This window comes from Telmatherina bonti (assembly GCF_933228915.1).
Source record: "Telmatherina bonti genome assembly, chromosome: 7".
Taxonomy (NCBI): Eukaryota; Metazoa; Chordata; class Actinopteri; order Atheriniformes; family Telmatherinidae; genus Telmatherina; species Telmatherina bonti.
Genome location: NC_136625.1, coordinates 30,594,557 through 30,611,712, shown reverse-complemented (window position 1 = coordinate 30,611,712; position 17,156 = coordinate 30,594,557). Strand labels below are relative to the sequence as shown.

General features: G+C 37.4%; 1 protein-coding gene across 1 annotated transcript in view; it reads right to left on the bottom strand.

Moving 5' to 3' along the window:
• Positions 1-17,156, bottom strand: part of LOC306758747 (sodium channel protein type 2 subunit alpha-like) — a gene marked incomplete at both ends in the record, with an annotated part of 37,163 nt that continues 20,007 nt past the window's right edge. The window contains 11 exons of the mRNA XM_079244126.1: positions 1-1,235; positions 2,049-2,319; positions 2,553-2,653; positions 2,828-2,969; positions 3,053-3,106; positions 3,342-3,614; positions 5,763-5,885; positions 7,556-7,729; positions 8,482-8,636; positions 8,760-8,877; positions 13,128-13,538. Coding sequence (XP_079100252.1) covers positions 1-1,235; positions 2,049-2,319; positions 2,553-2,653; positions 2,828-2,969; positions 3,053-3,106; positions 3,342-3,614; positions 5,763-5,885; positions 7,556-7,729; positions 8,482-8,636; positions 8,760-8,877; positions 13,128-13,538 — 3,057 coding nt within the window. The remainder of the gene's footprint in view (positions 1,236-2,048; positions 2,320-2,552; positions 2,654-2,827; positions 2,970-3,052; positions 3,107-3,341; positions 3,615-5,762; positions 5,886-7,555; positions 7,730-8,481; positions 8,637-8,759; positions 8,878-13,127; positions 13,539-17,156) is intronic.

The window sequence follows — 17,156 nt, the reverse complement described above, 5'->3', positions numbered from 1 at the left end:
TCACAGAAAGGTTTCCTCATAGTATTCACCAGGCTCCCCAATTTCAGGATCCCGAGATATTGATCTGACTAAATCAGAGGGGCTGAGGGATACTGCTCGGGTCACACTATCATAAGATGGTGGTGAAGACATTAGTGTGTCTTCTGTTGTCTGTACAACCACAACCCCCATTGGCCCATAGTGTTGTATCATAGAGGCTATCAGCCCTTCAGTCTCTGGAGCGTTCTCTACATCCACTACAGTCTTGTAGTTAATTTGTCTATAGAGGTAAGAGGCCTGCTTCATTTGCCGACGCACCAGATGCCTTCTATAACACCTCTGGATGATGACTGCAGACACCTCCTCCAACTTGTGTCGTAGCGTGGAGGTGATGGGCTCATGAGAAAGTTTGGATGGGTTGGCATTCATAAATTTCTCCTCCATTTGCTGTTTGAGGGTGTCCATTTCTCCTGACTCTCCCAGGACTCGCTTTGTGAAGGCAAACAAGATGTCCAGGCAATGGATCCTATCCCCACTGACCATGGGAAGGTCCATAGAGATAAGCTGGATCTTGTTGGGTTTGGGGATACGCAGTGGCTCCGAAAGAGCATCAGCAAAGTTGGAAAGCATTGAAAACTCAATGAACTGCGTGGCTTCAGAATCAAACTTCTCCCAAACCTCATAAAACATTTCAAAGTCATCCTCACTGAGTGGCTCTGTGCTCTCCTCAGTGGCAACGCTGAAATTTTCCAGAATGATAGCTATATACATGTTTACCACAATGAGGAAAGAAATGATGATGTAACTGACAAAGAAAGCAATGCCCACTGAAGGGTTGCCACAGTTTCCACGGGCATTAGTGCCAGTATTGACAAAATGAGAGTCACACTCCTCTGGGGGGCTGGACATTATGGGGCTCAGGAGGTTGTCCCAGCCTGCTGAAGTGCTGATCTGAAAAAGGCAGATGATACTGTTCCCAAAAGTCTCAAAGTTAAACATGTCATCAATCCCATCTTGTTTTTTCACATAGGCAAAGTTTGCCATGCCAAAGATAGCATAGATGAACATGACGAGGAAAAGTAGGAGGCCAATGTTGAACAGTGCTGGCATGGACATCATTAAGGCAAACAGTAAAGTCCTTATTCCTTTGGCTGCACGTATAAGTCGAAGTACACGTCCTATCCTTGCTAGTCTGATGACTCGAAACAGGGTTGGAGATACAAAGTACTTCTCAATGATGTCAGCAAGAACAATACCTGAAACAAGAAAGAAAAATACATCTGTGATATTGGGAAAAGGATAAACTTTTATTGTATTTCAAGCTCCTCTTGCTATGTTTTTTTTTAAAAATAACTTTTTTTGCAGTATTATTTTTTTCAAATATAACCAAATATTCCAGATATTCCCAGAGATTAAAGTAATTCTCACAGAAAAGCTCTCTCCATTTTACTCCTGTGGATTTCCACTATGAGCAGCCATATTCAGAGGTGTATAATCCAGTTGGCACAAAGTAGAAGTCCTGTCCTGCAGCTGTTCCAACCAGTCACTAAACCAGCTAAATTTAATTAGCTCAGCTCCACTGCAAGGTAGATGAGCCTGTTAGTGAAAACACTTGTTCTAAATGCGCAGGTGGATCCAAAAACATGATAGGACTTCTACTTTATTTTTACTTCTACTTCTACTTTATACACCTCTGGCCATAGTTGTTTTTGGCAGATTTAGCTAAAGAATGAAAAAAAACAGCAGACTGTGGATTTCAGGTCTCATTTAGCCATCTATCTGTTTATCAAATGAGAAAGTTAGCTTAATTTTCAATGGGTGGAGGCAATTTATTACTGACATTTTCTTTAAGACAAGAAGGCAACGACTAGTCATTGTTGTTTTTAGAGCTCACTGTGGCTAAAATATATATTTTATGCAAATATCCTACATAGTGTAAAGAAAAAAAATTCATTCATGATATATTCAGAGTTGAGAGTATGTCTTATAATTATTACCCTCAAGACAAAAAATGAAATGGAATGAAACTGACTACAATTAAATGAAGTATTGAGTGTTTCAATTCTTACCCACAATAGAAAGAATTATCACCACAAAGTCAAAAATATTCCATGCAACGGTGAAGAAATAACATCGGAGGGCAAACAGCTTGATCAAGCATTCGGTGGTGAAGATCACAATAAAGACCAGGTTGATCTTGTTGAGAATGGACTCCATTCGCTCCGACTGCTCATCTGTTTCCACCATCATGGTCACCATGTTGACAATGATGAGCATCATAATCATGATGTCAAATGCTTGCTCGGACACCAGATCAAAGAAGAAGGCCTGGAGGATGTTCTAAGATGGAAAAATACAGTCATTCAGTCAGTAAAGCTTTAATTATAAAATTTTTTTATAAACAAAAGTGCATAATTATACATAGAATGCTTAATAATATATAGCAATGATAATTGCATATGATGAATTCTATACTAATGTGTTTTAAAATAGTGTAAATCATGTGAATTTAAAGAAATTTTAAAGGATGTCTCCGTATTTAAGAAATATATTATAAGTATAATTTGTTGTACCCCAGGTCTTGGTATTGGTTTTTGAGGTTTCTTAGATCCCAACTTTTTCATAGCATTATAATACTTCTTCTGTTCCTCAGTCATAAAGATATCTTGTCCACCTAAGTAAAAAGGGAAAAAAAAATCTCACATTATTTTTACAGAGATATTTATAATCTTATAGAATTAAATACTCAACCTATGTTTACAAGTAAAACATTAGCCGCCCCTTCTGCCCTGATTGCTTAACATACACAAAATTGCTTGACACTATCAAGGGATCAAAATGTAAATGCTTATCTTTCTCTTTTGTTGATTGAAATTGTCTATGATGACGCCAATGAAGAGGTTGAGGGTGAAGAAGGAGCCAAATATGATGAAGACAACAAAGTAAATGTACATGTAGAGGTTTATTTCTCTGCTGGGTTGTTCTTCCACCTGTAAACAAAGCAGTTTTGTAAGTTTAATGTAAGAAACTACCAATGTCAACCCAGAAAAGATATTTACAGGCGCATACTTACTCCTCTTGAATCTACAGCTGCATTCATAATTTCCATCCATCCTTTAAATGTTGCCTATAAAAAAAAACAATACAAACTAAACTTACTGGACTGTTAAAAAACAAACATGGCAATGAGTGTCTCTGCTGTTGGAATCTAAATTTATTGAAGACTAAATATGGTGGTACATTTCAAGGACAGAACATGGACAGAACATTTCAATGGACAGAAGTATGTCAACACAAGAGGTAATGAACAGTCACATTGGTTGTATTAAAAGAAAAAACTTTCGCTGGTAAGAGAAACTCACCACTTGCAGAAGGGAAAGGTACCCAAGTCCCACATTGTCGAAGTTGACCTTGACCGTTGTCCAGTAGAACTGGGTGTCATTCATGGCAAGGCAATCAGACTTGTTGTTGATCACAGAAATGCTGTGGGTAAAGCCTGTTTTGTTCACACACTTTCCAAACTTTCCAGCAAACAGGTTAACTCCCATGATGCTGAAGATGAGCCAGAAGATGAGACACACAAGGAGGACGTTCATAATTGAAGGGATAGCTCCTATAAGAGCGTTCACAACCACCTGATAAGAAACAAACAATAAATTAAGTCAGTTCTGTTGTTCCACATTATTCAAATCTCTGATTTTGTATTGATAAATCACTCCATCATATAGGCCTATTTCTTCATATGTAAGTCATTTAAATGTTGGATAAATGATTGACAACAGAATCCTCATTGCCTATTTTTTTTTAGGTGCAAGCGTGGCTGACTTGGACATCAGAAATCATCCAAATCACCTTAACTTCTAAAATAGGTCAATTTATGGAATCCACCCCACCCATCCAGAAATACCCACCCCAACCAGGTGAGGCAGATGACTGCCTGAGGTTTTCTTCCTGTTAAAAGGGAGTTTTTTTCCTTCCCACTGTCGCCTCGTGCATGCTCAGGATGGGGGATTGGATCGAAGTCATGATTCGATGCAATCAGTTGGTTTCTATTATAGGCTATGTATGAATTGGCTTGAAATGATGTGGATGTAAAGTGTCCAGAGACAACATTGTTGTGAAGTGGCGCTGTACAAATAAAGCTGAATTGAATTGAACAAGCCTGTCACTTTTGCTATTTTATTTTTGGTATTTTAATTATCATTAATCAATGATCTAGTCATCTCTTTCAGGCTGTTTAAGCTAAATACTTCCAAACTCACTAGCATGCTAAAGTAAGGAATCACAAATGTGGGGGAAGATACAAAAATTGTGGAAATAGCTGTGCAGGGTTTTGAACTAGTAGCTGTTTGCATGAAAGCAATTGCTAAAAGACCAGAGTATTTCAACTTCTTTATGACACTGAAGGAGAGGCAAGATAATCACCAAACCTATCATTTTATGAATACATAAGTATCCAAAGCACATTTCATGTCAGTCTGTCCAGTAATGGCCTATATTATACATTTATACATTTAATTTGAAATCACTAATGTTTCAACATAAATCCAGGACTTTCCAGGACTAGGAAACCTTTTAGTTATCTTTGGTTACACAAATAGTCAAAAGCAATCCCGTCTCACAATAAAATTAGCCATAAATACCCCAGTAACAGTTGCCAATTATTGGATGGTAACCTAACCCTCTGTAGATGTTTTGCTTCTACCAGGTAGTGTTAAAATCACATAATAACAGCTTCAAGCACTGATTATAAAAATGTGTAACCTACAACATTGTGCACTTTTCTAATGATAAGCCTAAACTGTTAACATTTATATTTAACCATATTCATGAAATCTACTCCTAACCCTGCACTTTTAACTTCTAACCCCTATCCAATTGCAGACCACAGTGAAGTAAAGAAAACTAAGCAATCCCAACTGGGACTGAAGGTACAAAAATGAAAGGACTGTGGAAACACTTTTACAGAACAAATTTTGAAGTTTGCTGCATGGGAGTCACCAAAGTCATTTCGACCAAATAGGTAACAAAATCAACATGTAATGTGTGTTTGTTGACATGGACATTGTATCACATAAGTTGCGTCTTCATAGAAAAAGGAAATAAGTATAGAGAAAGTTGTTGTTGTTTGGCTTTGGATCATATTGTCTTTGGGTTGTGGTTCAGTTCTTGTGGATTTCTGTTCTTTGGTTCTGGTCTTGTCTGACATCTTCTGTGTTTACAGTTTTATTTTATAGTCTATGCCCTTGTGTATTCTATTTACTATCATGTCCTTTGTCATATCCCGGTAGCTTCACATGTTTGTCGCCAGTTGTTAAGTGTATTTTTCTTAGCAATTTTTGTTCTTTTCTTTAGTTCAGGCTTTTCTTTAGTTGGTTTTCATGTTCGAAAAACACTTCATCCCTCAGTAAATCATTGGTTAAGTTCCCCTGCTAGCCTCACCTCTGTCCTACATCTAGGTCCCGCCTTCTCGCCCCCTGCTGTCTAGATCTCTGACATAAACTGCACAGTTTTGTGCTGTGGGAGGATGTAGCTATTAATTGTAGATCATTATAAAGTTACATGGAATAGATATATGTACTAAATTCCTAATTCTAAAACTTCTGGACAAAGTCTGGAGAAAAATGATCAATCAGATTATCATCTTTCCTGCACCTGAGTCCATTCTGCTACATTTCCAACATTCTTATAGAATCCTTTCCTAACAAGATGATACCATGGTTTTATCACAACAAATTGACAAGTTAAAGATATCAAAAGAGACCAAAAACTTTAACACTCACCCTCATCCCCTCAAATCTGGATAGAGCTCTCAGAGGTCTCAAAGCCCGCAGGGTCCTCAGGGACTTAATGGCAGCAAAGTCCGAATATCCCAGTGAATTTGCTACAAGGCTTATCAATGACACCTACATGGAAAACAGAAAAACACCAACTGTCAGGACATAAAACAATTTCAGTTGCATAAGTTTTTATGTTTAAATGTTTATCAAAGTATTGGACAAAGATTTTTTTTTAACACATCCACATGTAAAAGAAAAATAAAATAAATAAAAATGATAAAAGAAACATCAAAAACATTTAGAGAGCCATATTTAAAAAGTTTTTGTGTATTTTGGGACATTCCACAGTTAGGAACACTCCTACTAGATTTTACGGTTTAGATTTGGTTGAGTTTTGGTTAATATTTTAGCAAATTTGGACTTCCACTCTATTCTACATCCAAAACAGACAAAATGGTATTCCGCTGTTGAATGACCCTTAGATGACAGCTATGAATGGAAATGACATGGTATAAATGACCGACAGAGGAAATTCATGTTGTGATCGATGATGGTAAAACACAGACCAGTATGCATGTATGGACACTCAGCCTCCATGCATGCATACTCAGCTATATATGCATATAAATATGTATATATAACAAATAGAGTGAGTTTTATAAAGAACTTACATCAGTCTTTGCCAAATTTGTTTGCCAATTTTAATACAATTATTCCAATATGTTAATTAAAAGCAATCAAGGGCATATAAGAGCCCAATATCCTGCATTTCTTTATAAAAGTCTATTTAGAGATGTGTTTATCCAATATATCTAAAGAAGATACTCAAAATTCATTCTGGACTACAGGCATCATTGGCTCCACATGCGTACAGACGTAAAAATACAGGGTAAGAATAAATAAGTGAAGTTTGATAAACAGATAAGATAGGTGAACAGTTGCAACGGTTAACAGCGCTGTCATGTTTTAATAAACAAATAAAATAAACAAAAAAACAGTTAAGACACAACAGATTTGACATGAATTCATTTGTAGAGTGAAACTAAGAAAAGAAATGTCTGTTCAACAACATTTTTTTATCAGTTTAGTGTACTTTCCACAGTATTGTAGATCTTCTGTAGATAATCCTCTGAGCACATGGATCTTCATTTGTTTTGGATATGAAAAGTCAAGGTCCTGTAGTCACTGATTCAATGAACACAAAGACCACTCAGTAGTTTTTTTTTAGTACATTTCTAAGAAAAGAAAATCTCTGTGGAAATTATGGGTTTGGAAACAGGACGGTGACTTTTGATATCACAACGGAAAGGACTTACAAGTGAAGAAACACAGGAGCTTTGTGATGCAGATGCAAGTATCCAATCTCAGAGCCCATACTCACCTGGGACCCGCTAACTAAAACTTACCCTAACAATAGCTCGGTCTGTGGCGATCTGTATAACAGCAGGCAAAATCAGAGGAAGTCAAGACAGGCCTACAGCCGCACGCCTCGGCCGCGTTGGATGCCCTCACACTACAGAGCCTCACCCATTTACTCCAAACGTGTTTGACGCTGGCAAAGCTTAACATTAAATCCCAGAACTGGAAAAACCCTTTTACTTCATCCAGACAAATCCTGGCATAAGAACAACTGCAAAACTATGCAACGTTACAACCATTTTGGTATGTTTTAATCTAGTTAACTGCTTCCGGTAATGCAAATACAGCGAATGGAATTACATTCCAACCCGAGATATCAAGATTTTATTTGTAATTAACAGGACTGAAACATAAAGTTCAGCTAAATGTTCACTTACATCCACAATAAGAAAGTCGAGCCAACACCAGTAGTTGGTGAAATACTTCTTAAAGCCGTATGCAATCCATTTAAGAAACATTTCCAGGACGAAGATGTAGGAGAAGACTTTGTCAGCATACTCCAACACCACCTTTATGACTTTTCTCTTCTCGATGTAAATATCCTCGAATGCCTACAGTAAAAGAAATGACACCAAAATAACAAAATTACAACAGTTGATGGTGCAAAAACAAACTTGATTGCATTCATTTTTATTTATTTATTCCACTTTTTTGTGAATATTTTTTTCTTCCCAACAAAATAAATTTTATATGCAAATCAAGTCAGTGTTTGTATAACCCATTTGCAAGAATATTTTGGTTTGATTTATTCCTCCTTAATATGTAAGTTTTTTTTGGTATGAGCAATCTGACCTTCCTGCTCATAATTAAATTTACTTATGAGATAGCAGCCTCACCATTAACCCTTCACAGTCACCTTTTCATGCTGCTTTTGCCTCATAATGAAACATGATATGAAAATAAATAAATATATTTAGAGCTTGATGGAAAAAGGCTTTATTAAAAACAGAGTCCTTTGTTAAAGGCTATTTTTTTAGATGGAGCTGCAGTAGAAAAGCTTCTGTGTTTGTTGCTGTCATGAACTGTAGAGGTATGTAGAAGTATGGAGTTTATTAAATAATACATTTGGTTGCAAATACATTAAAAACTTGATGAATTGACTGAAAAACACTGTTTTCAGGTTGATTTAACTTTGCAAACGAGACCTACTATTATTCTGACTGAACTCCAGCATGTTGGGTTGAAATAGCCGGATTACTTCAGGCTAAAACCAAGAGGTTTAATATGTAAAAGATGTTCTGTCCATGTCTTTTCTTTCGCTTTTAATTTAACGTGTGCATTGTTGTTACTGTAGCAACATTACCAGAGCGCCGCTGCTGAGCAGGATCATGAAGATGATGAATGTCTCGAACCAGCTGTGCTCTACAATCTGATAGCAGGTCTTTCTCAGCCTCCACCAGGCCTGGCCCAGACCACGGCTTATGTCGACATTGCAGCACTGACAGTGCCTCAGGCATACTGATGACAATTTCAGAATAAATTCATACTTCAGATAAATTGGAGGAAAAACTTTTTTGTTTTTATTCTTGGTAGATAAAATTAAGTAGTGACAGTAGTTGTGTGGTGAAATGTGATACTCACACTCAGGGAAGCAATCATCTGGCTCCATACTGTCTTCATCAAGGTCTGAGAAGTTATCCTCTTCTTCCCCAGGCTTCCTCAGATCCACTGTGCTGCCCTCTGACAAGCTGACCTTCTCCTGAGAAGACACGTCTCAATGTTACCAAACCATTATCCCATTAGGACAAGTGTCTCCACATGGAAACAGTCCATTGTATTAAGATACTATTCACATAAAACAACAGTTTTTTTTCAAAGGGATAAGCAGATGTTTCCATTTTGGAATAAATGTGACATGCTTATGAGGTTCAGCACTAACAGAGCGGAGAAAAATGCTTCTCTGTTTCATGAGGATTCATCTCATTAAGGCTAAGCTCACCTAGATGCATTGCCTTGCCTTTCAATCTCCTCTGAGCCTTAATACAGCTTTGATGAGATTTTCATGTATTGTAAAGACAGCATATTTTGCATGATTCACAGGACAGAGATGCAGGTTTAATCCAATATAGCAGCATAAAATCTAATCCAGCATTAAAAGGCATCTACAGGAGCTGGAGACAAGATTATCAGCATTACCAGTCTAATAGCTTGAAGTCAGAACAGACACAATATGGACCAACATATTGTTTTAAAGCATATAAAGAGCATATAAAGATCTTATAGTTCCATATATTCCAAATAGAGCACTTCGCTCTCAAACTGCAGGTTTGCTTGTGGTTCCCAGAGTCTCAAAGAGTACTAAGGGAGGAAGGGCCTTTAGCTATCAGGCTCCTCTCTTATGAAACCAGCTCCCACTGTGGGTTCGGGAGGCAGACTCCCTCCACACCTTTAAGATCAAGCTGAAAACCTTCCTTTTCCAGAATTCTTATAGTTAGGATATGAGCATCTCCTGAGTTGGAGTCTGCATGTACGGGACCCAGCTATCCAGGTTATGCTCATTGCTCTTATAGTTATGGGTAGTCTAGCCAACCATTACTTATGTAGCAATGGGAATGTTACCTGATGTACTGAGAAGTACCTCGCTCTATTTCTCTAATGTATTAATGTAAATATATGCCAAAATTGCCGTCTCTAACTTATTTCTCCTTTTTTCCGCGGGTCTTCCTGAATAAGTGCAATTGTACACGTTGATCTGTCTTTCCTGTCCTCTCCACCCCAACCAGTTGAGGCAGATGGCTGCCCTCCCTGAGCTGGTTTCTGCCAGAGATTTTCTTCCTGTTAAAGGGGAGTTTTTTCCTTCCCACTGTCGCCGCGTGCATGCTCAGGATGGGGGATTGGATTGAAGTCATGACTCGATGCAATCAGTTGGTTTCTATTATAGGATATGTATGAATTGGCTCGAAATGATGTGTATGTAAAGTTTCCTGTGACAACATTGTTGTGAAGTAACGCTATACAAATAAAAGTTGAATTGAACTGAATTGAATATAACAGTGTAAGCTTGAATCCTTTAAGATGAATTGAAAATGAATTCATATCTAACATTTTCATAAGCGCCATATACATTTTTTGGTATTTAATGCTCTACACATGTAAAACATATCCTTCTTTAAAAGTGAGCAGCTGCCAATGCAAGTTAAGAGGACAGAAGGTTGAAGGAGGGCGGTGTGGTGTGCAGTGGGAGGGAAAGAGGAAGAGAGAGCGATAGACAGCAGGTTGCTCAGCTCAGCCTCGCCCTGCTCAGCTGTGGCAGTTTAATCTGCTCTACAGAGCCTGGCTCCACATCTGGCTTACTCCTGTCTGACTGCCAGACAGGGCAGAAATGGCACACCCTCCTCATCACCAAACGCCTGACCTATAGGACATTCTGTGCACATTTGCTGTAAAGCTTCCCAATGAACATATTATATCTGAAATATACAGAAAAAGAATGGAAGAGATAGTCAGAATCATAATCCCAGTTTTTTTCCATATTGGTGAGACAAATAGGATTTAAAGTGTTAATTACTGTGCTGCAAATGTGGGTTATATTATGTTTACATTCAGCAAAGTTAGGCTACCAGTTCAAGCCTCTTTTTCAGTCCTTGTGTTAAGATAATCTAGCTTCAACAGACCTAAACGTTGTTTCACAGCTGTCTAGTGCAAAAAGTAAATAAATGACCTATTTTTAAGAGCAGCTTTCCTAGCATTTGATGGCGTTTAAGCAAACTGTCTAATGTGTAACAGAATGCAACAGTAAGAAATAAAATCTACATGAATATATTGTACGTATGAAACATGTTTCTGTGAGCATGTTGTGCCTGGACGACATGGCATGAGCACAGAGCATCTCTAATCTTTATCAGAAATGTCAAAAGGAGGAAAACCAGAGAGGGAAAAGCCAGATAAGAACAACTAAATGGATTTAATAAAGAGCTGCTCTCCAAGAGCTGCTGGACAAAGGACCAATCAGAATCAAGCAGGACATTGGAGCATGTCATAAAACACACTTTCCTCATCCTCTTCCCTCCCCAGCAATATAAACAACACAACTCTTTATTGCTTTCTAGATCCTGCTGAATCTGGTTTCAACTAATGTTTCCAGACCTTGCTTAAAATCACAAGTGCATCTTGACTGAACATTAAATCTTATGCACTCTGGGATGGAAATCTACAAACCGGGCTTTCTTTAGTATACAATATAGTGCAGCACCTAAATTCACAAAAAGCAAATATTGCAATCATTGAAACCTACAGTTATTACAAAGCAAGCACAGCTTTAATCCCACATCTGGTTACTGGATTCAACTAAACATGTTTTGTTTATTTACATATTTATTTGCCGACACTGTTAGAAACGGTTGTAAATTGATTTTCTGCATTAGCTTACTGTAAATAATTTTAGAGCACTGTTAGATTCCTACCTTTTCTTAGTTACCGATCCTCCTATTTTTATTGTGTGTATCTTTATTCCAATTGGATGAAGAATGATCTTTTTTTACATTATATACGCTATACTTCTAAATATAAAGTCAAATATGTCATGTTTAATCATTGTTATTGCAGTGTGCTTTCTGTTAAATCCTTTTCCGTCTGCTATTTGGATTATGTTAGCATAACATACACATCACAATATCTACAGAAAAAGTGCAGAAAAGTCCAATATTGATAGCTTGATTCAAATCATAAAGTTTTATATCATCTCTCCTCACAGAGAAGTGTCCAAACTCTGTGAATTGCTGACGTGTCCAAAGTCTCAACTTTCAGCCGGATAAACTTTTCTTTCATCTTGACATCTTAATAAATAACAGTTTCCATTTAGGTCATACGTCTCTTTTTTCTGTTTCAGCTCTGTCATCATAGTGTTCCAGTAATAGTAACAGCAAGGTTATTTTTGTAGTAATCGGCTTTTTAGCGTGGCCTTGTTTTGCACTATCCAAGTTTTATATGTGTATAAGAGGCTAAAGTTGATCTTCCATTCATCCATTCATTTTCTTGCCACTTATCTGGGGATGGGTTGCGAGCGCAGCTGCCTAACCACAGAATCCCAGACTTCCCTCCCCCTGATCAGTTTTCTACAAGTTACTATATTTCAGATTATTTGGTGGAGTGATTTCCCACATCTTTTAAATGTGCATTTTTACACCAGCTGAAGATTTTCATATTCAGGAATTATTTAGAGAGTAATGACTTAAGAGATGCGTTCACATTTACTACAACATACGGTATATCAGTGGTGTCCAGCTTCAGTTGTTGAGAGCCACAACTGCTGGTTTGCCATTTATCTCTAATGCAAAACACTTGTAGTAAATACTTTTTTTCATGATTATTTGTTAACACAGGGTGCTGCAGTTTATTTCTGTGTCTATCTGTCAAAAAGCACTAAGAATAAGGTAAATTTAGAGTCACCAAAGCTTAAAAGCCAAGCTGAAAACCATGTTAGACAGACAATTTGATTTTTAATGCAGCAAGACATTGTATATTTTTATAAACTTATTGACAGTGCATCATCAGACAAAATAGTGTTATCACTGAAAAAGAATTTTTTTATTTTACCTAAAAACTTTCTGACCTTGAAAATATTTGTTGCTGATTGGTTTTGGTGGCACAGTGACATTTATTATTTAAATTCCTGGAATAGTTGTTTCCCTGCAGCATCCCAGGAGAAACCACACCTCACAACCTTGTGCTCCAGCCCAGAGCAGAAGCTTCACTCTGTTTTATGGCACCGCGTCATTTACTAGCAACTGGATATTAACATACCAGCAGATTTGAACTTGCACCGAGAGCAAGAGGTAAGACACAAGTCAGCTTCAGACTGACTTTTACTGACTGGAGAGAGTTCAGAGTTCAGGAAGAATGAAAGATGGATGGACATTACTCTTTAAGTCCATGGGTGTTGAAAAAGGGATACCATGATTTTCACCTGTACTTTTATGTAAACTCCTGTATTTGATTTCACAAACTTACTGGTTTGTTGTCTTCATCCTCTGATGATTCTGAAATCTCTTCTTCCTCAAGAAACTCCACATCAGACTCCCCAGGTGCGATGGGAACGACAACAGTCAGGTTGGGGTTGGTCATGTAGCTATCCTCCTCTGGCGCGATGCATTTCTCTCCATGGTCTGTAAAAATTCCCCCATTGCTTTCCATGTGATTTCCAACCGGCTTGACAGCCTGACTGGCTTCTTTGGCTTTCTGATTTTGACTCCTCAAGCCATGCCTGAACAAGTTGACGACACATGAAAAAAGCCAGGACACACCGCTGTGGATGCGGGCAAGGGCAATCTGAATATTGTTCAAATCTCCATCTTCATCTGGAGCAGAGAGGTTATCAGAGCTGAAGGAGCTGAGCAGGAGGGCAAGAAAGAGATTCAGCACCTGGAGACAGACAAACTTTAGGTCACATAACATATCAGATAAACAAATAATCAAAACACTTGTGACATATCATCAACATTTAGCCTTAGAGCAGCAGGAAACGTTGGCTTTACATTATGATCTTGCCAATATTTGTTCTTTTTTCTTCATGGAAAACAGAAAACCATCGCATTTAAGCTACAGGATAAACAACTCTGATTCCAGACATGATGCGCCACATATTTTGTCAACACTAGAAAATCCTGCCTTGTAATTCAGGAGGATATTCTACAAAGTTATAGTCAAACACGTGGATTCTGTGGTTCCATCTACTCTTAAGTCAGGGTTCAAAGCTCCCAAGTAATCTGTCAACGAGCTTAGAGAACAGCAGCATCAGGCATATGTTTGGCTATATATAGGTATAAATGTGCGTGTGAGTGTGTGTAGTGTGAGTGTGCTCACTTCCTGTGTACATGGGTATTGTGCACAGTTGGTAAGGATCATCTTTAGCCACAGAGCCAGTCAGAGAAGGGGAGTATGAGCAGATGATTAGTGATGAATGCCGTCTGACCTTCTTGCCCTCTAAGCATTCCAGATAATGATAATCCCTTAGATAAACAGCTTTCCCACAATATATGTGCATAGATGGTTTCTGTCCATTAAATTCCGTACGGAGCAATATTGCAACCAGACCTGTGCTAACTTAATTGAGTTAATTCAGTCATTGACAATGTATGTGTATTTATTCATTATTTATTTGACAAAAACTAAGCAGTTTGTAACAAACTAAGTACGTCCCATTATTTTATAGCTTTGGTTGGTATAACTTGAAGTAATTGTTTTATATATGACATTATCAGTCTCTTAACATCATTAAGACAAGTTTTGCGCTGCTCATCTTTGCAATAGTGCATAGTGGTTTGTGAGCGTTTGTATATAGATAGCTACCTTAAGGGACCACAACATTTCAATCAGTCTGAGGTACTGAGTTATTACAACACCGTGGTTGTATATTTACTTCTGTGCATGAGTTATTTTGCCTGTTTCATGGGTTACAGGCTAGCTGTTAAAGCAGAGGACAGATGGCCTCACATTTCACATCAGGCTGCTTTTGTATTTAGAGGAGATCATCATTAGCTCAGTGACTGCAAGATGTCTAGGCTCAGTGGCTGCAATACAAAAAGCCTAAAACATCACTGCTCCATTATTTCATTTCTCAGTTGATGTGAGGTGTTTGGACTGATATGCTGTGTTTGGTTTTTCCCAAATAATACCAAGGATTAAGGTTAAACATCTCCACTTTGTACTAATTAGTTTAAAGGACATTGTTTCAAAAATCCTGTGTTTGTTCAGACGTAGCCATGCTGGATCCAAACTGTACTGCAGTACTCTTTTACAGAGGAGAGTGTTTCTTTAGCAACCCTTCCCAACAACCTAAAAAGCAAATGATTGGCCCAATGTACCTTTTTGTTTGGTCCAAACTTAGCCTTGATTATAATGGTGACATAAAGTGAGTGTGGCTGACCACCACATGTGGCCCACAAGGAAACTGCTTTAAGGAAGGCTTCATGCATTATCCTTCCTGCAATCCACTCAACTCTTACAAGAATTGTGATTTTTTTTTTTTTGTTTCCATTTCTACATAACATGACATAATCTCTGTGACAAAAGAACTGGTACTACCAAAACATTTTTTTTCTATTTAAAGAATGTAAACAAAACAGGCCAACCTCAAATACTGCATGCAACAAACTGAATCAGACTATTTTGTATTATTTCCTAGTTGTTGTGTTTGACAGAAAACCTGTTTCCTTACTAATCAGTCCAAAGACTCATTAAAGTAACACAATATAAGTGTCTGACCACAAAAATCAAAAATGGTTTTGATTGCACAATGACGTGTTTTATGTACATTCCTATAGCAGAAAAGCACATTTGACAGTTTTTTTTTCTCCAGGGTGCTGTCTCACTTTACAGCAGCAATTGAATTTATGGCACTGCATAACATGCCAGCAACTGCATTTCAACATATTAGCTGCTTTGAATGTGCACTATGGATGATTAATTAATGAATATAAGAGGACGTTATTGGAGAAAGAGAAGAAATGAAAGGGCGATGTGGATAGAGCAAGCGGCAAAGCAAGAGTCAACTGCTGACTGACTTTTACTGGCTGGAAAGCGTTTAGAGAGGAGGTCGGATGCAGGTGTTGTTAGAGGGAAACTCACTGAGAAAATTTAACAAAATTGACTTGTGTTTCTTTGAATAGCTTTTTATGACAATATCCTTACAAAGCATATATCCAATTGAACATCAGGATAATCAGAATTTTCTTATTACAATATACAAGACAGCGCTCTAAAATCTACAATATTTACATAACTGCATAATTCTGACTGAACTGTCAGTAGGATCATGAGTCACAGCTTTTTGATGGATTTATAAAATACAGTACATCTGCATTAACTCATCATGTAATTAACATGAAAAACATATTTTTAAGTTTCATAATAAATGATTTAAAACTTTACTAACAAACATACACTTCAGAGAATGAGATTATATGAGGGACAAACTAACAGAGTAGCGACGGGGCATGCTGGGAGCAGGTGTTTGAACCATATCCAACATGAACCACATCAACACAAAGCTTCAATCTATTTATTAATTAAAATTAAAAAATCTAACAGGATTTCAGGATAGTTGTACTTATTTTAGTGTGGATGATGCTGACATTTTATTGTATATTCTAATATGCACTTGTGTGATAGGAAGAACCTTTAGATTGTAGCTCTTACACCACTTGTAGGACCAAAAGGACTCACTTAACTTACATCCTGATAATTTATAGTGGAATCAAGAATCTAATCTTAGTCTGTGTATAAATAGAAAAAGATTGCCAGGCTTAAACTGTAATATATAAGCTTTGAGCGCAAATATTACATAGAAAAAAAGGTGTTTTCAAGAGAAGCAACATTAATTATATGAACCCTGTAAATGTTCTAATGGCACATCTAGGAGTTTATTTTTTAAAGTTTCTCATTAATGTTAGCTCACAGAAAACAGATGGATGGCACTCTCCATATGTGTTTACCAAATGAATATAATATGTATCCTTTCTGTGGTACCCAACAGCAGCAGTTGTGTATAAAATATTACTGTCAAACAGAATAACTATTTATTTACAGAAATATGTGCACGTGATGCAATGGCAGGAACAACAGAGAGAACCCTGCAGCCTTTCCTGAGCCTTTCTACAGGACTTAGGTCACAGTTTCACTCATAAATCTTAATTCATTAGCAGTGGATAAAGCAATGAGGCCATAGCAAAGCTGCAGAGTTTGTCTCTTGTGGCTTCGTTTTGCAGGACAACATGTGCAGATGATATAAAAATTTACTCAGAAGGGACAACAGATGGATTATTTGTTATGCATATATGATTGCTTCCGAAGTCTGCCTCTGCTAATCTGGAAAATAGGTAGCAAAACACCAAAAAAGACTCCCTCTGTCAACATTTGTAAGTATTGACAATAGCAGATTAAAATGCATATAAACTACAGTATTTTCTAAATTAATCATGACTTGCTTGAAGGATGTCTCATCCTTATAATATGCAATCAGCAGTCCTCACTGTTGATTAC